Source organism: Anoplopoma fimbria, chromosome 1 (genome assembly GCF_027596085.1).
Source record: "Anoplopoma fimbria isolate UVic2021 breed Golden Eagle Sablefish chromosome 1, Afim_UVic_2022, whole genome shotgun sequence".
In the NCBI taxonomy this organism is placed as follows: Eukaryota; Metazoa; Chordata; class Actinopteri; order Perciformes; family Anoplopomatidae; genus Anoplopoma; species Anoplopoma fimbria.
In genome coordinates, this window is record NC_072449.1 from 13,933,132 (window position 1) to 13,956,629 (window position 23,498).

The window sequence follows — 23,498 nt, forward strand, 5'->3', positions numbered from 1 at the left end:
TAAAACCATGACTTAGTCACCCGAGTTTCATACTTGATTGGGTCTTAGTAGTCAAGACGTGTCCTTCCTGATTCGTCACGCCCCTATCATGTGACCCTTGATTAGCGATTGACTACCAGGTTAAGTCATCATGTATAATAGATCACAGGCGTTGATGACCTTATCGTCTTTACTAGCAGCTGTTATGCAGTTAAATTCTATCAGCCCTACAGAGCGGATGTCTGAATCACAGTTTGAGGCGTTGTGGAGGGCGCTGGACAAAAAAAAAAAAAGGAGGACTTTTCTTTTATAATTAAAGCATAAATGCTCTCCAGTGCGACAGACTTCAGCCACCAGCAGAGCTACGAGTAAGAGAACAGACAACAACGAAAGGGGAGGAAATGAATGAGAGACGTTTGTTGACCTATAATCTAGTAAATTTCTGTTGACATATGAAAAATGTGCTCTCAATATCTGTTGAGAATGCACTGATATCCTCAAACACACTAGTGTTTAGTGAACACACTGGATTTGGAGCTTCCTGTGGAACAGACTAAAACGTTTTTTTTTGTTTCAGTGAGATTTTTTTTTCTTTTGTGCCTGTAAAATGTAATCAAGTACATTACTCCAAAGAAAATGTACTTAAGTATTTTACTGCAGTAACGCGAGTAATGTAATTCAAGTCCACCTCAGAGGGTGAACCCTAACCTCAGCACAGGAGCTCCTCAGGGCTGTGTTCTCTGCCCCTGGTTATTCTCACTGTACACTACCCACTTTAAGTCCGAGAACAGTTCTGTGAAAACATTTAAATAGGCAGATGATACAACCGTTTGAAGGCTGATCTCCAATAATATTAAGACCCCCCTCCCCCTTGCTGACTTTTTTTTAAAAACACCCACCAGTGTTAGTGGAAAACTAACACTGGACACATCATTGCGAGAGCTCATCAACAACTGTACTTTCTAAGACAGCTTAACACATACCGGATCAAACAGCATCTTGCTCTGTTAAGAAGGCATCCAAAATCATATGCGACGTCTCCCCCAGTTTACTTAACATACTCACAGGATGGTTAAGAAGAAGATCATCTCGGACCACTTAACATCCTGCTCATCGCCTCCTCCAGCTCCTTTTGTCAGGGAGGCAATACAGGTTGCTCATCGCAAACCCAGTATGTACTGATGGGATTCAAATGACAGAACAAGCAACTCTTAGTTAAGTGTTGTTCCACAATGAGCTTCCAAAACAACTTGATAGCTCCTTTCATAGATTCTTCTGGAGCTCACACTTGTGATATTTTTCATGATTTATATTGAGGTAAATTCAGCACATTGTATTGTAGTGATTATCAGTCTGTGCGTCTTGTCCAGAGTCCCTTCAGATAAGAAGAGAGACATTGGCTGCTCCCTTTCTTATTCATGTAGAGAGTTGCAAAAATGAATTTGTGCATCAATAAATTAAATGAGAAAAGATAGAGACAGCACAATTTTATAATTTAAATCCTTTTGAATATAGAAACCAGTATCGATTGTTCAATGGAAATGCCACAAAGATGTACAATGTGACAAGGACTGGTGAGGACACAAACATTTTAAAACTATGACATCAGGAAATGGTAAAGTACTTTAGGCCTTCAGGGACCCTCCCATCAGCTGAATGGAAATCTACCAGCATCTAAGACACACCCACACACAGCGCTGTGTACTCTGAGCGCATGAGCTGTGATCGGGTTTATTATTGACCTGGGGATAAGGGAGGAGGACACATACTGAAGAGTGATAATGTCAGAGAGCTCAGCTTCTGTCTGTGTACAGTAACTTTTCATTAACTGAGTTCTCCACATTTAATACACCAGCTACTAAAACTTGCTGGTGCAAAAAGACCGAAACATAAAACACAAGTTCTACCTTTTTGTTTTTTTGTTTTGGATAACACAGGATGTGGTTTACAGACAGGATATGTATTCATCATCATGTGGCTTCATGAGGATCTGAGACTCAGTGAAAGAGAGACTTCAGTAAACTTGGAAGTGAGTCATTGGTTCCAATGGGCTCATGAGGGAAGGACAGAGGATGTCACATGTGCATGTGCACAGATTGTAAAGCCCTCTGAGGCAAATTTGTAATTTGTGATTCTGGGCTATACAAAATAAACTGAATTGAATTGAATTGAATTGAGGACAGGAGGGTGGAGCAGTCAGCAAACAAACTTCAGGCTTCATTCTTCATTTATTTTTAATTCCAATTAGTTTGTCCGATCTTATCCCTTTAATTATTTTACTTGACAAATGATATTCCCAGAAGCAGAACGATGGCATGCCTTTATTAATGCCACATGGATCAGAGGGAGCGTCTGTGGAGGAATGTGTTACGTGTCAGATTGCACACAGAATGGAGAAGTGCTGGTCCCTCTCTCACATCTACACATCAGACTTATTATTAGTGAGCTCAGTCTCTGATGTACAAAACAAGTCATTTTACAGTTTGCATAACTTTTCTCCCAAGTTTGAGGCAAACAGAGGACATGCCTGTGTTTTTCTGTGTGAACTTATTCAGCTAGCTTTGTGAGGACAAATTTACCTTTTAGACCTTCAGAGGGAGGACATACATGGGAGACACTCCGAGACCCTCCTTGACATAATTGAGAGGACCTTTTGGCCAGTCCTCACTTTGGGAACACACTTTTAATGGCTTGCTAAGTGTTCACACTTGGTTTTAAGGCTTAATTATGTCAATGAGTGTCTCCGCCAAGATAAAAGTACAGGGTTGTGTGTGCGTACGTGGTTGGAGCCACGCAGAGCAGCTCTCTTCACACAAACAACACTATGAAACCTGCGCAGGTAGAACAAAAGCAGGGCAAATAGTTCAGTAGTTAGTCCACATCCCTGGCACTCCTTCATCTTGACAGCCTGTGACTGAGATGAAGCACAGCTGCAGAAAAACAACAGAGGGAGGGCGTTGTCCCAACAGAACCTGCAGGAATCCTCAGTGTACGTGGCTGCTCATGCTACGAGAAGATTCCACGCTCTGTTGGACCGATAACAAGATGCTCAAGATTCCTCCATAATAAATGAAGTGGAAGATTCCAGAGTAGTTTACACAGTTTTCATGCTTGTGGGAAAGTTTGATTCTTCTTCCACTGCACACAGAAATGATTAACCCTCATGCTGCTGAATGTCTTTGTGTTGGCGTTTACCTCACTCTCCTCTTCAGGGCTACCAGCCAGCACCTTAACAGAGCCCAAGACATGTTTAAAGTTCTGGTCTGCGTGAAGAAGGGGTGGGGTTGGACCTGCTGCAGGCACAGTAGAGGGCGCTGTCCTTTGCCCTAGTGACTCATGAATCACAACAAGTGACCCACGTGTGTTGTTTGGCATGCAGGGCCTGGAATCATGACGCCTAATGGAGCCACACCTCCAGAATTATTCCTAAAGGCAAAGCAGAGAAGGAAGTTCACAACTACCAGCATGTACCCACAATCCTCAGCTACCCTACACAGAACGGGGAGGGAATATATACTTGATGAATAAAGGATTCTACTGAGGGCCATGGACACAAGGATAGGGTCATTGTATCTGATCATTTAGACAGATTTAAGGTGGTATTTTTTGTTAGAGTATCCAGTGTTGTAGCACAGGGTGCTATCAATGAGGCCCGTTCCAACAACCTAAAAGATACACATGTATTTCCCTAATATCTCCCTCAGTGCAGTGTTTCTGAGTGTTCTTTTATTGTTTAACTTATATGTTGTGGGTATACAGTGGTGTTTATCTTTATCATTTTTATTATTATTATCATGTTTATTATAATGTAAAAAGAATGATATTAAATGATCATACTTCCATGATCCAAAGTGTCATAAGGGAAGAGTGACCTGCTGTGACTTAATAGCAGCTGAACTGACTGTCCGATCGAACTGACTCCAAACACTCTGAGTATTTAAAAACAATGACGAAATGTGATATTTATTAAATCATTCAGCTGTTCAATAGCATTTGATGTAAATTGTATCTCCCTACATTATGGTCTAACTGTTGTTTTTAAGCCTCTACTGCCAGGTATGTACACTAGCCCTTGTGGATAAAATATATGAAATCCTTTTTTTTGTTTGAATGTATTTAGTTTGGTTAAGAACAGTCAGGTTTGAGTGTAAAATGGATAAGAATCTTCGGTCAACAGTCTCAAAAACTAATGTCCATCCAAAATGTTGACTGTATCAGAATAATGATCTTGCATTATTGAACTAATAATAATAATGATGATAATAATAATAATAATAATAACAATAAAAACAAAACATCTGCTCTACAATAAAGAGGGATAGACATAGACTGAACATTTAAGAAAAATGGCCTGCTGTGATCCAATCAATGCAGCTGGAGAGGACTCTGAGCTGCGTTTTCAGCATGTTTATCAGAACAATAATACAAGTATCAGATTGTAATGTAATGTATTGTAAGTTTAATGTTTATACAGTGGAAACTTTCCTTTATTTATCATGCAGATTATACACCTAAGTGGCATTTGTATATTTATTATATAGCTTCAATATTTACTCGATCTTATTGACTGTTTCAAACACTCTTTAAATCGTCAAATATTAGATTGTGTATAATTAAAATACAATATAATAGAGTACAGTGGGGTATGAAATATAGCTTTCTGTAGTTATGGCGATGGTTTCACTGCATTTCTAAGTTTTCAACAGCCGGAAAACAAACTCTAGGTAATCATTGCCTCTTGTAAAAAATAAATATATTTCCATATGTTGTCATGTATGAAAAGACCAAAAATAAACCCTGTATGTGGACTACTTGATGACTATAAGCAATCATTTAAACAGTATTTGTATAGGAATGATTCTGTCCCAAGCTTTTTGATCCATATAGGCAGCTAATAACTGTTAGCATGATCACAATAAGCCTTGACTTATGATTATCAGCGATGATTAAATTATATTAGTAAATTATAATTATACATAACATCTGTAGAATTGAAGAAAATGCAATAACCAATTATTTTGCACAAACATGTCAGCACTCAAAACACCTAAGTGTGCTCTTGAGTGTGCATAAATTCTTGGGAACAATCCCAAATATGAAAAACATCTGTGAATGGTTTTTGGAAGAAGAACGGTTGGTGAGTAAGGCTCATGTGATACTTCACTGAACCACTGTGGTGAAATGCATCTGTGTTGTTGTTCTCCCTCCACAGAGAGACAGGAGAAACTTGAGATTTCTGATTCACTTGTGAGAGTTGTTTGACCCGGTACACTGGCTGACTGACACTGTGGTACACCAATGAGCCATTTCACCTCTTCACTGACCAACTCTGGCAGCAGATGGCAGTGTGTTCTAACTCTTCACTAGTTCCTCTAAAAAGTAGGCCGAGCAGTATTTTTGTAACCCATTTGACATGGTTAAAAGTCTTCTGAGTTGCAGCCGCTCAAATACCTATTTCTCACTTGCATGCACATCACCAAAATGATTTACAACGTAAAAACATGTTATGTTGTTTAATGAAACAGTTCACAATAGCTTATTTTGCACCCAGTCAACATATGCTGAAAACGTCTAGGCTTGTAATACACATGCATTACAAAACAATACAAGACAATGATAGAAACAAACATTAATTTCAAACTATATAATATATTAGAATGTTGTGTAGCTCACACCATACAGTACAATAAAGGCCACATTGGTCTTAGCCTGCCTGTATGATGAGGAAAAGTAGTCCTGCAGATAAACACCAGGTCAGAGAGGTTAAAATGAAAGTTTGTAAGATAAAGTTGTCAGGTTTAGATATTGGTTACTCTGTAGCCAAATTGTAAATGTAGCCTTTTCATCTCTCTGTAAAGCACTTTGTCTTCAAATTTGCTCTAAAAGGGGAGCTATGCCCATTTTCATAAATGTTATTCATGTGATCTATGATTCTATGATCAAAGATATTAGTTACATGAACACCTCTCTACCAAATCCGAAAACTAGAGTGCTAAACCTCACATGTGTGATGTCATCAAGTTTAAAGTTTGTAACGTGCTCTGTAGACAATGAGCTGGGAAAGATGAGCCTGAGAGCACCAGGGAATCATTACTAAAAAGACTGGAATCCAATAAAGCTCACTGGTTTCCCATGCATTATCTATGGAGCACATCCACACATTCCATCTGATGACATCACCAGTTGGAGACTTCTTCTCTGTTTTATTTCTGGCTTTGGGAGAAACCAGTTCATGTTCAGCTTCATTGATGGTAATAACACATAGGTATTCTTTGTTACAGTGAAGTTTTAAGTTCTACCCTTAAAAGTTCCCTCATGCAACGTTCACGTCTTGGGTTTAATGTGAAGGCTTTACCCGGACGTGTTAGTGAGGGTCTGGTTCTCACTGAGGCTAGCTTGGTGTAGGAGACTTGCAGTAACTGTGCTCAGGTCCAAATGCGGAAACGTGTTTCGGAGATGCATTGTTTAAGCGCCAGCGACACGTCTTCAGCTCGCTGTTTGCGTGACGCCACGCCGCGCGTGTGGAGGAATGGACAGAGGAGCGGGCAGAGCAGACAGCATGGTCCACAGCAGCACCGGGCCAGGAGACGCTGAGGACGCTCTGCAGCCGTGTCAACTGATCCTGGACCTGGTGGACACCTCCATCTCCAGTCTGCGGGCTCACAGGACCGCATGCGCCACACAGAGGGAGATCCGCACTTCGGAGGTAACTTGCGCTAGAGGAAATGCACTGCTCGTGCTCCTAGTCTGCTGCGCGAGCCTCCTAACGACTTCTGTGCAGGCCTTACTGCCCTGTGTGCACGGCGGGCCTTACTGCCCTGTGTGCACGGCGGGCCTTACTGCCCTGTGTGCACGGCGGGCCGGCTTCTTGCTTCTTCCAGGGTCACGAACAGATAACTGAAACAGGTGCTACGCTTTATTCCGTCACCCATCCGACCCTGTGACCTTACCACACGTTCACTGTCTTGCTACTAAAAATAGTGATTGGAAAAAAAGTGAAAAAGTCTATGCGTTGCTATGAGTGGTAACTATTTGCAACGTTAAATATTAAATAGCAAGTTTAGAATGTAGTTCCATCTGGCTGAAAAGGGAAAGTTTGAGGTGAATCTTTGTGCTGTTAGCTAACACATGTGTCACAAATCTATAGGCCTTTTCACACAGAACACATGTGGAGCTGTTACGGCAGGAACAGCACACATGTAGGCTAATTAATGCAATGAATAATGGCTGGTTTCCATTTCACTGCTTCACTTTCAGGGTGCTGGTATTGTGCATGCTGCTGGCTCAGTTGGGACGCTTGGATAGAGCGCAGCCATGGTTAATGTCATCGGTAGGCCTAATGCATGGTTCTCCTACAACGACATGGTTTAGAAGTCTTCTGTGTTGCAGCCATTCAAAGACCTATTTCTCACTTGCATGCATATCACCAAAATGATTTGCAACGTAAAAACACTCCCCCCAACACAGTATACCCAAGTATCTAGCACGGCCCATGAAACAAGTCCAAAATGTGCATGAGTGGGAAATCTATACTGAGGAGCCTGATTCAAGATTCAATACTTAACTGCCATATAAATTGCAGTTGATTAGCAGTGAAAGCATGTAATCCCACAACAAATACACACAATAACCAAAGTATGCAATAGTTCAACCAGATCGCTCATGCCCTTAAAATGACAAGTTAAAGTGCAAGTGCTCGACACTCGGAGAGGCATTTAGGAGGTGGATTGCTTCAGGATAAGTGCTATTGTGTAAGCCAATATGTTCTAGTCTTATTACTGCGTATTATTGTGCCCGAAGATAGAAGATTGAACGACCTAAAAGGCCCAAAGCAAGACTATTAAACTTTTGTTGAACTTAGCCACCTCAATTGCAAAAAAGGTTAACAAGTAGGCTTCTTCTTCTTCTACTTAATCAATCTGGTGCGATGGATAAATGAAAGCCTTTCCCCCTGTAAAGTCCCTTCTGAACACATTCCATGCAGATTGTCACTACTATGTGATTGGGAAAACCATTTAGTACAATATTAACATCATTCTTAGGAGCAGAGTTGGGCTTTTATTACATAAGACCCATCCTCTTGAGAATATTAACCAATGGAAAATAAGTGACAACCTGTACATGTGACGCTGTTCAAAGACATTTCATGATGTTTGTCATTGGTAAGTCCATACGTTGCTCTTATAGTGTACTGTCTGGTTTGTTTGGCTCAGTTGTAAGACTTTCTTTCAGTCTGTACCAGGGTGGTGGTATTATTTTAATATTTTAATTTTTTATGTTTTCCAAAAGGCAGCAGCAGTGTCAATTATTGAAAAACAGATTTTGGGCTTGATGCATGTGAAGTATCACAACGGTGTGTGGTAGCTGGGCACTGGGCCCTAGTTGTGTCCATGTCTCTGGCAGGAGGCTACATTTAGCGGTGGTTTGCTTCCACGCATTCTGAGCAGGTCCTGTTTGTCAAGAAATTCAAATGAGATGAAAGACCGATGATGAACTAACATGCTACATAGCTTTGACAGTTCTCTTTTACTGTTTCCTGTCCTTTTATTGACCTCTTAAACTACCCCACCCATAGACATGTCTATCTTTATGAAGTCATTATTGAAAGCCATAGATAATGTTAATGTCAAATGTTGCAGACTTGATTTTGGACGAAATTGTAAGAAATGGTGCAGGAACAATAAACATGGCATTAGGGCTGGACTCAAATATTTGACCAACTCGTTATGTGGTATTGTTTGTTTTTTTTACCCCTCGGGATTGCAAACATTCACAAAACACACCAAACCTTTTAGAAAATGCTTCTTATTCAATAAAAGAATAAAAATACAAACAACAAAACTGTAGAATAACAGAATCCTTAAGAACACTTGCCTTTAATTACACTGAAAGACACGTGTTGCAAAGCTATGCCGTCCATCTCAGCTGAGAACCCAAAAATGTCTGGTCGAGTCCTTCCCACAGAAATGTGTTTGAAACCATGCATTGTTTAAACGCCAGCGTGCGACAAGTCTGTAGGCGGCTGTTTGTTGCCGCCTATGTGGAGGAATGGTCAGAGGCGAAGTCAAAAGAGACAGCATAGTCCACATCAGGACAGGGCCAGGAGAAGCTGAGGAGGCCGTGCAGCTGTGCCAACTCATCCAGGACCTGGATGAATGTTGATGCTCGCTAGCGCATGCCCCGGCCCGAGTGGTGCACTGAGCCGAGCGGCTACGGCAGCAAGCTAACCGGTGTGATATGAATTCCTTATAAGCCGCTGAGGTGGAATGTTGGGGCCCCACCAGTGAAGTGGAGGCAGAGGAAGAGCAGGTATCATGCACTGTGGTCCCCTTATTCACCCATGGAAGAAAGAAGACAGTTCCCTCTGACCTGGGTGGAGCGCTCCTCATGGGTACCATCAATGGCCGACACAACATGGAAACAGCAGTAACATCCGAACAAACCTATGAAACAGAATGTGTAGTACGGAAAAAACGAACTAATTTCAAATGTCGATGTTTGTGGAAAAACTGAAACTTAAATTACCATTGGGTTTCCTTGGCCCAACAAAATTGTACAATATATGAATAAGTCAGAATGCTTGAAATATGATGAATGTAAACAATTTTATTTGGGAAAACTGCAACATAGTAAAAAGGAAAAATGAACTTAAAATGAAATAAGTTAAATATTCCAACAACTTTCTTTTGTGGAGTGTGCTTTCTATGCGCTTCCTTTCCCCTCACAGATCAGCCAGGCACTGGAGCTTAGTTTGAGTGCTGATGAGTTGTAGTTTTATTCACGACAAATATTCTAAACTGTACACACTGCACTGTTACGTTCACAGCTATAACGTTACTGATGTCATCATACTCACTGCCACCCATGATCTCTCTCTTTGGACTGCACACTCCGTAACGTCACGATCACGCGGGTACCGACGGTACAGACACATCTGTGGGCTGAACGCAGATGATGTGCAGGTGGTGGTGGCAGACTGGCAGTTGAATAAAAGTAATGTTGCTATGAACAGTGAGACTAAAACCCAAAAGACTCAGTGGCCATCTTTATGAGCTCAGTACAGACAGACCTCTGGTGGTGCGTGCTTTGCACCACAATAGACAACATCAATACAGCATCATATAAAGCAGTGTGTGTGTATTTATGACAGTATTGGAAACCATACCATCGGTATTACCAATAACCTGGTATATCGTAGCACTGCCCAAGCCTTCCTAAGGTGAAATCATATCAGGGCTTTGGGCTTTTTGCTTGTTGGGCCCAAAAATCTTTAACAATTTTTTTTTTTGACTATAATAGTTTTTGCAAGTTTTTCAGTTTGAATGCTGTCCATACTCCAAACCAGATTGATGTCACTTTCCACAATAGGAAACAATTTGATTGAGAACTGAGTCCTAGTGGTATCCAGCAGTATTGACAGTTTGAAAGCTTTTTAGATGATGTTTTAATGCCACAAAGTTGCAATTTCAATGCATCATTCGAATTACTACCACTAGTACGGAGTAATCCTTACTAGTGAGGTCTGGCAGTTCTGTGCTGCAGAGTGTTGCTTTGACAGAGTCCTGCAGTGTTTTGAATAGCACCAGCCATACTGCTTTTTGTGATGAGCACTCACCCAAACTAGAATGTGTTGAGTCAGCTGCTCTGCAAGCCTCTGTCCCTCCCCTGTGTGCTATTTATACACACCCAAACCAGCCTCTGTACATACCAACACACACCAGAGCATACACATGTCTGATCTACACGCAGGCACATGCACATACACACACTTACACACAACTCGGCAGACTTGAAAGCGCCTTGTAAACAATAGTGAATGAAAACACTGGAGGCGGGGTTGGAGCTCTGCCTCAGTTTTCTCTTGACACTGTGTTGAGGAGAGGAAGCGACAGGTGGGCTCAGAGCAGCAGAGAGACGCTCAGGCTGACAGCTAGGCTTTAACCAACCACACAGGATCACATGTAGCACGCTGAGGTAAGACCTGACTGTAAGTCAGCATTGAATTGGACTTAATGTGGTTGTATTTGCGTACTTTTGCCCATAAGAGGGCTTGAAATCTTAAGTCACAGAGAGGGGAGTGTGTTGTCCCGTTGACTGTGTGTGTGTCCCTTTTTGTTAAATACACCATATACTGGTAATGTAGTTCCCATTTAAAAAGGATGATCATTTAAATTCAGTTGCTCTCTTCGGTTGTCACCTTGTAAACCTCTATGTGTCGGTGCACTTGGCTTCTTCTATGCTGTAATGGCACGTGTCCACCATAGTGGTATTGTTTAGTGGCACCACTAGTTCAGCGTGATGGTTGTTTTGCATGAATAAGACACATGCTGCATGTGTTAAAGGCTTCTGAGTGACATGCCATTTTGTTAGAGGGCCTCAGCCGATGGAACATCTAGTCATTGACAACAAATGAAAACCTGGGCTTTGGCCAAGTCCAGTACATATAATATTTAATAATGTTTCTCCACATGCACTGTCCCAGATTAGTAATAAATAAATACAGCATATGCACTGTGTTAACCATCGGGGAAGATATAGGGTGTGTCCCCTTGAAGCTGATAGTGCGTATACTGCGTTCAAATGTGTCTTCCCTGGTACAAGGGTCACTGTAGAAAAATGATTACCATCACCTTTTCTGAATTTTGTCAATGACTTGGTACCAAAGCATTGTTTCTCGTGAAATCCCTAGTTGGCAAAATATATTTAAGTATCAAAAGTAAAAGTACTTCTTACTGTGCCGTAGTCTTTATTATTATCCTGGATCAATATTATTGATTTATTGATTGTGCAAGCAGCATTTTAATATTGTGGCTTGTTGATGTGTAAATAATTAAAACTGTGTTTTATACTGTTGGTTGGTTTAATGTATAATTTATGAAATGGTCATATGGTTTGGATATGAAATTAGAGTGGGCGATAATTCAATATAATAATTTATGGTCTTTCAATGGAATCTTTTCTTGACGTACTCATATGTCAAGATATCATGATATACAACTATGTTGTCTATATCAAGCACATCCACTTACCATCCATAACACTAACTCAAATTTCTCAAAAGAAATATGATCAAAGTCCGTTAAGTCAAACTATTGTCTTAATATGTTCTGTATATGTGTGCATACATGTAAACAGACAGTGTATAGCTGGAAATGTATAGGCTTTACCATATGGTTATTTCTTGTAGACTATTTATGAACTGCCAGAAAACATGCTATATCGTGATATAGCAAAATATGAAATTACTCGTATCGTGATAGAAGATTGTGGCCAAACTACTGTTTGGTTGTCAGATACAGTGCAGTAAAATGCAAATACCCCAAAGACAGTGGTACCCCAGGTTGGTGCTTGGCCCCACCAGTCTATTTGGATGGGTACTGTTATTAAACAGTAAGAGGCTTAAGAGAGTGGGGTCTGCAGGCCATATCATGCCTACTCATGTCATGTAAAAACCTGACATGTATTGCTTATTTAGAGTATACATAGCTACTAGGCCAAAGTCAAAATGTTACACTGTGCATTTTCATTGGCTGAAACTAATAATGATTTGATGATTACAATGGACACTGGGTCTGAAGGACAATGCTTGTTTTCCACTGTCCCGTCTCATCTGCCAGAAAAGATTCACTTGTGTTTTATAAAACCCAGCTGTCCACACAGGCTGAGTAACGGCTCGTGTTTTACTTGTGTTACACGTGCGTAAACGCGACTTGAAGCCTATTTTATGCTTCAAGTCTATATTCTTCTTGACTACATTGATTGTGTGTTGGACTCTGATCAATGCTAGAACGGGTCTGAACTAGTACTGGGCCTGAATGCATCCTGTTTAGACACAGGCCTGCAGCTTGCGTGTTGCTCATGCTACGCCTCCTGTGTGGTGTGAGTTTCTTTCCACCACTGAACTCAACCCAATGCTGTCCCCTTTCTAGTAAAGCTGGTTTGACATATCCAAGGTTATTATACAGCATTAAAGGTCCAGTGTGCAGCATTTAGCACTTTATATTGGCAGGAATGGGGCATGATATTACTAGGCATGTTTTAAACAGTGAATGATTACCTGAAGCTAAGCATCGTTTTGTTTGTTAACTTGGAATGCTAAGACTCTACATAGGGAGCGGATCATCTTCTCAGAGTCCACTATGTCCCACTGCCATGTTTTCTACAGTAGTCCGGAACAGACATTACATTACATTACATTACATTACAGTCATTTAGCAGACGCTTTTATCCAAAGCGACTTACAGGAAGTGTATTCAACATAGGTATTCAAGAGAACTACTAGTCACCAGAAGTCATAAGTGCATCTCCTTTCTTAAACAAGCATCTAAAGCATAAGCCAGAGCAAAAGTATAGTGCAGAGGCAAATTACTACGAAAACAATAATTGCAACAGACTAATCCGAATATAGTAAGTGCTACAAACTACTACGAATAGGATAAGTGCAGTAAACAAATACAAATTCAATAAGTGCAGCGAACTGATACGAATACAATAAGTGCAACAACTAATACGAGTGCAATAAGTGCTACGAGGAAGGCTCAGGGTAGTACTTCTTGAAGAGGTGAGTTTTCAGCCTGCGCCTAAAGATGGGCAGCGACTCTGCTGTCCTGACGTCGGTGGGGAGTTCATTCCACCACTGAGACTAACCAAACACTGGCTCTAGGTAGGGCCATTTGCATTTTTGCGCCCTCCACCATAAATCTCCTACATGCTTGGCACACGGGAGAAGTTTCATTTGGTTGCAATATGCAACCTCACCATTAGATGCTGCCAAATCCTACACAATGGCCGTTCAAATTATTGTTCTTAGTTTGGTGCACTCAGATCTTAGTAAAGTGAACAGCAGTATAGTTTATGTGTCAGTGGTGTCAGCTTCCCTGATCCATTTTGGAGCCAGTGAAGTGTGTCCTAGTCCCTGGCAGCCGTCTGTGTCCTGACCAGCAACAGAAGTCATTCTGTGAACTGTGGCTCTCTTCACACTGTTAGTCACTCTGCAGGAATGTTTGGTCACTGAGCAAAATAAGTTTATAATAGGTGACACTGGTTGCTGTTGGTTTCTGTAGACCAAGTCTGTGTAGACTTTATTTGTCAGCGTCTACAAATGTGTGTGACTGAGTCTCAGTTTATAACAATCAAATGAATAAATATATATATATGTACTGCTTGTGGTGGGACCCAATGATGTCAATCCTCACATATTGGGATATTTATGATACTTAGAATCGTTGCATTTCTGTTTAGCTTAGAATGAGCCCTTCATACAGACTAACAGACTAACCAAACACGCCATGACTTTTGGCCACTTTCTCCCGGAAGACTTTTCTAGTGTTGCTCTCGGTTGTTCATGTCGAACGTGACAGAAATAGTTATCTAGCAATCATTACCACTTGAACGTTGCATGAACAGTATTTTGTAGCGTCAAGGTTCCATTTAGGATATTTTCTGTACAATATGAATATATACTATAACATTCATGTTTTTTCATATAATTATCAGTATGTACCTGGATCACATTTTGCATGTGCGTTCCTGTCACGTATTACTGTGGAAGAGAGTAGCAATGCCCCTAGGGGGCAGAGCTGGGATCAGACGTGTTGCCACAATATTAACATGACTTCAACAGTTCAGTGAAATGCATGAAGAGGCAGAGATAAAGAGAGCAGCCAGCTGGAAGCTGTTCTGCAGAAGTCTCTCCTCTGCTGCACAGTGTTTTCTACTGGCACCAAGATCCCTTTGCTTCTATTCATGTCATCCATTTAGAGATACAAGGATGTGCTCACCCTCAACCAAAAAATAATCAGAAATAATTTTGATAATCAGTTCACTGTTTTAATCATTTTTGCTTTCAAGGAATTAAATAATATTAATACAATATTTCATTTTATTCATATATTATACTGAATGCATCATTTGAATCCGTATTGCCTTTGCAACAAGGAATACAATCATGGCCTGAAAAAAGGAATTCTGTTGGGGCATTTAGACAGAGGAATCATTAGTGTCAAATTTACAAACCTCTTGACTTGTCTGATGCTGATGGATCTCTATGTGACTACAACTTGACCCCATCTCTGTTCCTCCGAGGGCGCCTGCACCGATTCAGCACCTTCTTTCACTACCAAGTCAAAGTACTGAGAAATGTTTCTTAGTCTCACTGCTTAAAGGTTTCACTTTGGCTTCTTGATCTTGCCAAAACAGTAAAACCACCAAAGGCATGATCTTATTGACACAAACACTCTTTGACTGCGTACGGGTGTGATCAATCGCTGGTAATCTTCGTATTGCACTCAGCAGACACGGTATTTGAAAGCAGAAGGTTCTGAAGAAATGGTTACTTATCTGTTCTCACAAGTCTTTTGCATTGTGAGAAGTAGGAAAGTTGTGAAAGTGCTTCCATATCTTCACACTATGTGGCTCGGTCTTGGGATAGGATATTTTTTTGTTATAATGGCTTTAAGTGCTTGAGGTAAACAGAAAAAACAATACTGTATATATTATAAATAATAATAATATTAATAGTAAAAACACTTTGAAGCTGTCTACTCTGTAGGATTTCTCAATTTTAAGCTTAGTTTATGGTGTGTGGGCCAGAAAACGCCATTATCCCCCATGCGTGTTGTGTGTGCCTGTGGTTGGGGCGCTTGTTCCTGCACCTCTGAATTATTGTAACTAGGCACATGCTGTGTGCGCACACAGAGCTTTTCAGACCTGACTGTCTCAAACAGTTGACTGATAAAAACACTATTAACATGTCTGAGGATTGTCCAAAGTCGGACAATTATTTTGTAGATGGTTTAGAACCAGGAGGTCTTCAAAATCTACTTTTGGTAAATATTTTGCAGCCAAGTCAAATCTTTTTACTGGATATTCAACCTTGGTTTCTTTATAATGCATTCAATACATTCTTGACTTCTTTCTTTGCAGGGGTTGCATAAAGGCAATAAAGTAGTCTATGAATATGTGATATGAGTTTACAGATAATTACAATTCGTCCTCGACATTGTGGAGGTCGGTTTATGGCATTTTGCTGGTTATGCCGTTTTTCTTCTTGCTTCTTCACAGTACATGCCGTTTGTTCGCCTTCTGCCGTTCTCTAACGAACAGCATTGAGCATTAATGCCTTTGTGTGTGCTGGGAGCTGGCGTTCCCTTCTGCACCTCCATCAGCTTGTTCCAGTCGTAACCTTCAGAGGAAAAGTGGAAACAAGTGACAGTGGCTTTGCCCTAAAATATTTTCCTTACGTGAAGGCAGCACAACCTACTGCCGTACACCGTACAGCTGCAACTCAGTAGGCCAATAGGCATCACTCCTCAGAGTTAGGTCACATGAATCCCTGCATAAATGTTGATTAGACTGTTTCCCATCATTTACTTCCATCCCACATGATGCAATGTAAATGGGAATCGCACACAAATATGAAGCAAGAAATGTCCTGTTTCAATGTCACTGAACTGTCACAGACTTTACTTGATGTGATCTTCGTGATCAGAAGAAGAGTGTGAGAGTGCAACAGGCTCCCAATGCTGTATCAGACTGGCTCATGTTTCACGAATAAAATAGTTAAATAAAGGTCCAGTGGGCAGCATTTAGGGGGATCTATTAGCAGAAATGGGATATGATATTAATAATAATAATATATGTGTGTTTTCTTTGGTGTATAACCAAATGAAACTTAGAATCATTGCGTTTCTGTTAGTTTAGAATGGAATGAGCCCTTCATACAGACTAACAGACTAACCAAACACTAGCCATTCATGTTTTTGCGTCCGCCACCGTAGTTCCCCCAAAAACTGTCTGTTTAAGAGTTTGTTGTTCACTTTTGGAGTATAGCGTACTGATGGCATACTGCTTGATCTCTCACTGTACTCCGAGTGTTTTTACTGATTATAGACTTCACTGATTGGTACACATTAGATGAAAAGCCCTGGGGCACATGTTGATCTTGCAGTGCTTCAGCCTTCTTAAGTCTCTTCACACAATGTTAAAGCTGCAGCTCATACACTTGATAATGTTAGTAAGTCTGATTTACATGTGCTATTTAGCAAGCAGTATCACTAAATGGTGTCAGTGGCTGCTTATTGGCTCACCTTAATCACAATGCAAATGTTCTCATCTGCAGCTGTGTTGACTGTGCTAGGAAGTAGGAAAAGAGTCATCAGAGAGGCCCTGTAGCACCAATGTAGGGCTGCAACTAACCAGTATAATCATTGGTCTGAAAAAGATCATATGGAGTATCCTCACCAAATACTAAGTTCAACTAAAATAGAAAAAGTAAAATACAAAGTATATAAGAAGTGATACTAACACCAGGGCTTAATGGAAACTAACAGTAAAATTGAGCATGATATTGAGAGAGATTACATCATTATGCATCGACAGGATTAGATGAAGTGAAGAAATGCACAATGCCAACGTTCTTTCTGGTGATTGTGTTGGTTTAGGAGACGCAGTAGGAAAAGGCTTTGACTGACCACCTGTGGCTGCCGCTTTGAATCATGCTCAATGTTCAGGGGGATGTCCTGATGTAAATGTGCAGGGATCCATCTGGCAAACTGAGATTCAATTCAGAGGGCTTCTCCAACGCTTAGGGGTCATCCCTACTAACTATATATGACTACATATTTTATTTTGCTTAGCCACAAGTGAGAACTCTCTTCAACCAGTCAGAGTGACCACAGCAGGGCAAGAGAAGCCAGCTCCATGTCTGTCTAGCTTTAGGTACTGTGACTATAGTTGTAGATGCTAAGTGAGTGAGAGCATGCCTTTTAGGTGACGGATGAAGACGCAAGCTGTTCTTCCTCATGTTCTTCCGGTTATCCTAAGGTCTGCCTGATGTTCCTGTGTCATAGTCCGTCACTAGTACGTTCTGTTTGCATTCACTGCATTTGACTACAGTTCATTTTTACCAAAGCATGTAGAGCTTTAGAGTCTTGAACAGACATCTTAAGTGAAAGTTTGAGACAGTGCTGTCAGGCAAAAAAGAATGTGACATTTTGCACTACAGGTCTACACAATAGTGTCAGAATTAGCTTGTTCTGTGGAACCATAACCTGTATTTAAGAGGTGGACGTAGTCACTGTGACGCCCTGTCAATCAGTGTGTAGCCCCACCCTAAAGCACACCCTGCCCTATGGTCTATTTGACTCTAAATGGACCATAATGTACTAAATGAACGTCATGCTGTATTGAAGAAGACTTGGAACTAGAGATTGAGACCATAAACTCATGTTTACAATGTTTACTGAGGGAATAAATCAAGAGAGAAGTAGAGTCCTTTTCTCATAGACTTCTATACAACCAGAGGAGTCGCCCCCTGATGGACATTAGAGAGAATGCAGCTTTAAGACGCTTCAGCCTTGTCTTCACTTTTCTGAAGCGGGGGCTGCTGGCTGTGTGAAAAACATATTCCCAAGATGCCAAGGTAGCTCACCTGGTAGAGCGGGCGCCCCATGCATGAACCTAGGCTGAGTCTTTATGGGTTTGAATCCACCCTCTGTCAACAGGTACACCCAAGGTGTGTTAGATCTGCTGCTGCACTCCCCAGTTTTGGCTCAAATTATCTGTTTCCTGTCAACTACACACCCCCTCCCTGTCCTCTCCCTGCTTGCCCTCTCATTACCATCATATTCTTATATGGCCTTGCTTTAGACAGTGCAGAGGAATGATAAAGTGGGGAAAAAAAGGCCTGAAGAGGAAGTGGAGGATTTCTTGTGAGGTAGGGTGGGGTGCAGCACTGATTAGACATGTGCACTGAAAAACACTCCGGAAATGTGAAGAGGGTTACTACAGCAACTGTTTCAAAACTAAGCACAGCAATAATGAGAAACAAGAAACTGGAATAGATCATTTTTTTTAAATGAACAGAATAAACACTCACTGTCGGTTACCTTACTTATTTAGAGGCCAGCTCCTAAACAAATCTTTACACCCAGCCATTGGAAGGAAAAGTGATTCAAATTAAATTAAAATGAAACCGTAATGGCCCTGATTTTCCATGAGAGAGTTCGGTGTTCCACGGTCGGTCACCGCCGGTCACTGATGCACAGTGTTGGCATGTCAGGAAGACAGACCGGCTGACTGGCTGAGAGAAAGACAGCGGGAGGGGGAGGGAAATGTAAGACTGAGGGAGGAGAAAAACAGGGAGTGTGATAACAGCAGAGGAAAGGCGTGTTGGCTCTCTGTCAGTGTGTTTCCCAGCAGCCCGCTGCCCTCACGGATTATTCTATAACAGGGCCTGGATTATGAGAGCAGGGGCTCTAATGTCCAGTAGAGACGGCCAACCACATGGTAATGTACAGTAGCAGACCTGTCGGCGTATGTAACCTCGGAATGAAGGGGTAGAAAAGGTGTTTCCTTCATTTCCTTATTTGACAGCAGTGCCGTTGGAGAACGACTCCAAGCACATTTGTGAAAAATTGCTGCTGTTTCAGGTGCTTCCAGTTTGTGTGTGTGTTCTGTTTGTTCAGCTGTTTGGATCACTGTTGGCAGTGGTGAGCCGGGGACAGATTTGCGTGTGTCTGTTAGGTGGAGGCATATATCCAAACCCACATGCCTGTTAGTGTGGACTCTGATCCCTCCCTACTTTGTTTCTGTGTGTATCTGTATGTGCATGAGATGTAGTGATTTGTTTCAGAGGAAGACGTTCTGTCTGGTATCTGTGTGGTAAACCTCCATGGGGTTAAAACAAATACTTTCTTTCCCACTCAGTCAGTGTCCTGTCTTTGTGTCAGTCCTCCTTCCTTTCCTCTCAGGATTTCGTCACCTGTAAACACAGGCAGCTCAGGCATGCCCAGGCAATGCCCAGGTATTGGTATGCGTCAGTCTGTTTCTCCAACCTTTTATCTTTTATGGACGGGGAATTAACTGGAAACCATCTTCACTTCTAGAAAACAAAATGAAAGTATTGAATAGGAGGCTGCCAAATAAGTACCAATGACACTGTGGAGGATCACCTGTTCATTCTTACTTGACAGGAGGAGCTCTTGCTGACCCTGTGTTGCCCTTTGAGTATCATTCTCAGTGAAACATCAGTTCCTACATTCTGCACCAGAGCGCTCACTTAGGTCATTTCAGGACTGAGCTTTGGGAGAGCTGTGTGGAGCGTTGAAGTGGAATTTAATTTCACACATCAGCGTGTGTCTCCTGGTGTCGGGGAGTTTTACTGCATATGTGAGAAAGTAGTGCATAGCTTTTTTTTTTTAGGAGGAAGCTGCCTGAAATTTGACAAATGTGATCATGTGACTGTCACTTGAGTCAGTGTCTGTGGTAGATTAGAAGTTTGCTAATAAAAGAATATGGTGTTGTGGCCCGCTTCTCATCTCTGCTGCAGGCCCAGGTCCCAATCAGACTGGTTTTTTTTCAGTACGCTATTTTTTTGTTGTTGCTATGGCAACTACCGAATAAGTGGCAATGTAAGCTGTACACAAAAAATTAACTGTACGCTATTTTATAGTAAATAGTACAGTTTGTATGTATGAAAACGACCTACCTGAATCTCCAGTACCACAGTTTTCAGTTCAGATCACGGTAACTACATTGGTATATTCATGTTGGTCCTGGTGTCCAGCCTCAGTCAACACAATGAGATGAGACTTAGAGTTTTTACGCTCTGAGCTGAATTTTTTTTCAACTTGAGGCATTCAGGGTGCTCCGGTAAAAACACAAGCAGTAAGCAACTCAAAAGCTTCAAGCAAAACGCTTCACTCTTATTGACAACAACTACCAAAAGCCGTCGACTCTGATCGATGCTACATTAGTTGCTACTAGAATAACACACCCTAGTCTCTGACTGAGCTGTTGGGGCTCAAGTTGCATTGTCAGTAATATAGGTGCCAGCTTTTGACCAGGAAAGGATATGTGCAATAAATACACAATATCTCAGGTTCTTCTGCATCTTTTTGAACCCTTTTATTCCATGACCATAATATTAATCAGTGGAGTAGCCATGTATACTGGATTTTTGTAGTACTTAAACGTCTACGTCATTCCTTTTTGCTAGCTTGGGTAATGCTTGTTTTTGATTTGAGTGATGCCAACCAGTGGTTCCTAACTTTTTTGAACATTACAGCCTTTTCAGATGAGCTCTAGTACCCCTTCATGGTTCAATTTAATTGATCTAAACTGGATGTTTAGACTAGATGTAACTTAACACTGTTAATTATATAAAACTAGATATGGATAATACCACAAGAGAACTTTGTGACAGACGGATTTTGAAACATACTAGAACTTTAGATGGTAGAACTTTTAATGCTGCGACCACCAACAAAATTCCATTTCCCCTCATTGTGATGTGGTTGTTGCAGATGTTTCAGAGGCCGATATGTAAAACTTTCCCTGCCCTAAACCTCTCTGTGTGGGTAGATGTTAGGTGAGAAAACCTTTAGTCTTCATAGTTTGAGCCGACATTTAATTGATCCATAACAGTCACGACACAGCTAGTCTGTAATACATTATAAAAATACTAATAAATGTTAGTAAAATACTAACAATTCATTACAATCTGTCTATAGAACTGTATGACTATAGTTATAAGCACTCATAACAATTAATAATGCTTTGTTATAATTATAATGATAACACATTATAAAGGTTGTGTTGTGATACTTCATACAGAATTATATTTCTATATTTTTACAATTTAAAAGGTGTTCAAATTACACTTCAAGGAAGAAATTGTTCCTATACTCATAATTAGAAAAATGCGATATTGGTGAAAAAAACAAGTACCTTTAATCAGAATAATATTGATATATTTTTGTTAATGAATGGAAGTGAATGAGGAGCCCGTCACCTGGGTGTCATGGCGTTGATGACAGAGACAGCAGTGGTCGCTACTTTACATGTAGATGCCTTTAGACAGAGACAAGACTGCTGATCTTTGACTTGTTCTGCTTAAGTGAAATACCCCTTTTGTAGGTTGACACTTACCAAATGTTAACACCAGTGCATGGTTTGCACCAGTTTTTTTTAAGGAGTCACCTTGGTTGGTCAAAGATCAAAGTAAAATATACAGCTGCAGTTAAAGTAGTGTTGTTACAGGTATTATCTATAATGGAATATTTTGAGTATTTTGGGGAATCATTTCATCAGCGAATTAAGAATGTCAGTCTTTCAGTTATGTCAAAAAGTTCCTTACCAGTGCTCAGTTTATTGTCTGGTACAACCCGTAATGTCAAATTGAATCATCAAATAGTTTCTGTTATAACCTGTTTTTTCTTGCATAGATTTAATGATAAGTAAACACGTTACCATTTTTCTCAGTAAATATATTTCTAAAGGTGCTATTGACATGACATTTTCTCCAGATGTCGGTAACAACCCAAGTAATCCATACATACAAAGAAAACAAAACAAATAAGTTCAGAAATTAAGTTATGTGTAAAGTTATGTGTTGCAAATTTCCCCGCTGCGGGACTAATAAAGGATTATCTTATCTTATCTTAAAATGGAAAGACACAGGGAAAAAGTATTGAACACATGAAGAAAGGGAGGTGCAAAAAAGCATGGAAAGCCAAGACACCAGCTGAAATGTATCAGTAATTAGAAAGCAATCCTGCCCCTTGTCAGTGCAAATTAATATCAGCTGGTTCAGTCCCAACTGATGGCCTATAAAAAGGTGTCTCATTGCCAAGGTGTCCCACAAGAAACATGATGGGTAAAAGCAAAGAGCTCTCTCAAGACCTTCGCAACCTTATTGTTGCAAAACCTACTGATGGCATTGGTTACAGAAGGATTTCTAATCTTCTGAATGGTCCAGTGAGCACTGTTCGGGCCATAATCTGGGAGTGGAAAGAACATCATTTCACCATAAACCGGCCACGACCAGGTGCTCCTCGCACGAAGAGGAGTGAAAATAATTATCAGAAGAGTTGTCCAAGAGCCAAGGACCACTTGTGGAGAGCTTCAGAAAGACCTGGAATTAGCAGGTACAGTTGTTTCAAAGAAAACAATAAGTAATGCACTCAACCGCCGTGGCCTGTATGCACGCTCACCACGCAAAACTCCATGCTGAAGAAAAAGCATGTTGAAGCTCGTTTAAAGTTTCAGAGAAAGAAAATAAAGCTGCTAGAATTGCCCAGCCAATCACCTGACTTGAATCCAATAGAAGATCTATGGAAAGAACTAAAGATCAGAGTTCATAGAAGAGGCCCACGGAACCTTCAAGATTTGAAGACTGTTTGTGTGGAAGAATGGGCCAAAATCACATCCAAGCAATGCATGCGACTAGTTTCTCCATACAGGAGGCGTCTTGAAGCTGTCATTACCAACAAAGGCTTTTGTACGAAGTATTAAATAAATTTCAGTAAGCGTGTTCAATACTTTTTCCCTGTGTCATTCCATTTTATTACACATAACTTAATTTCTGAATTTATTTGTTTTGTTTTCTTTGTATGTATGGATTACTTGGGCTGTTACCGACATCTGGTGAATATTTCATGTCAATAGCACCTTTAGAAATATATTTACTGAGAAAAATGGTGACGTGTTCAATACTTATTTTACCCGCTGTATGTTAG

General features: G+C 40.7%; 1 protein-coding gene across 2 annotated transcripts in view; it reads left to right on the forward strand.

Annotated features, from left to right (window-relative positions):
• Positions 1-6,327: 6,327 nt before the first annotated feature.
• The window catches only part of LOC129107516 (kinase suppressor of Ras 1-like), a 39,283-nt gene continuing 22,112 nt past the window's right edge, over positions 6,328-23,498 (forward strand). Inside the window, exon 1 of one of the 2 annotated variants that reach the window (XM_054619054.1) lies at positions 6,328-6,685. In XM_054619054.1, the coding sequence (XP_054475029.1) occupies positions 6,509-6,685 (177 nt within the window). In that variant the 5' untranslated portion in view covers positions 6,328-6,508. Of the gene's footprint in view, positions 6,686-19,190; positions 19,267-23,498 lie in introns of those variants that run through there. The other variant, XM_054619125.1, reaches the window with a different exon arrangement.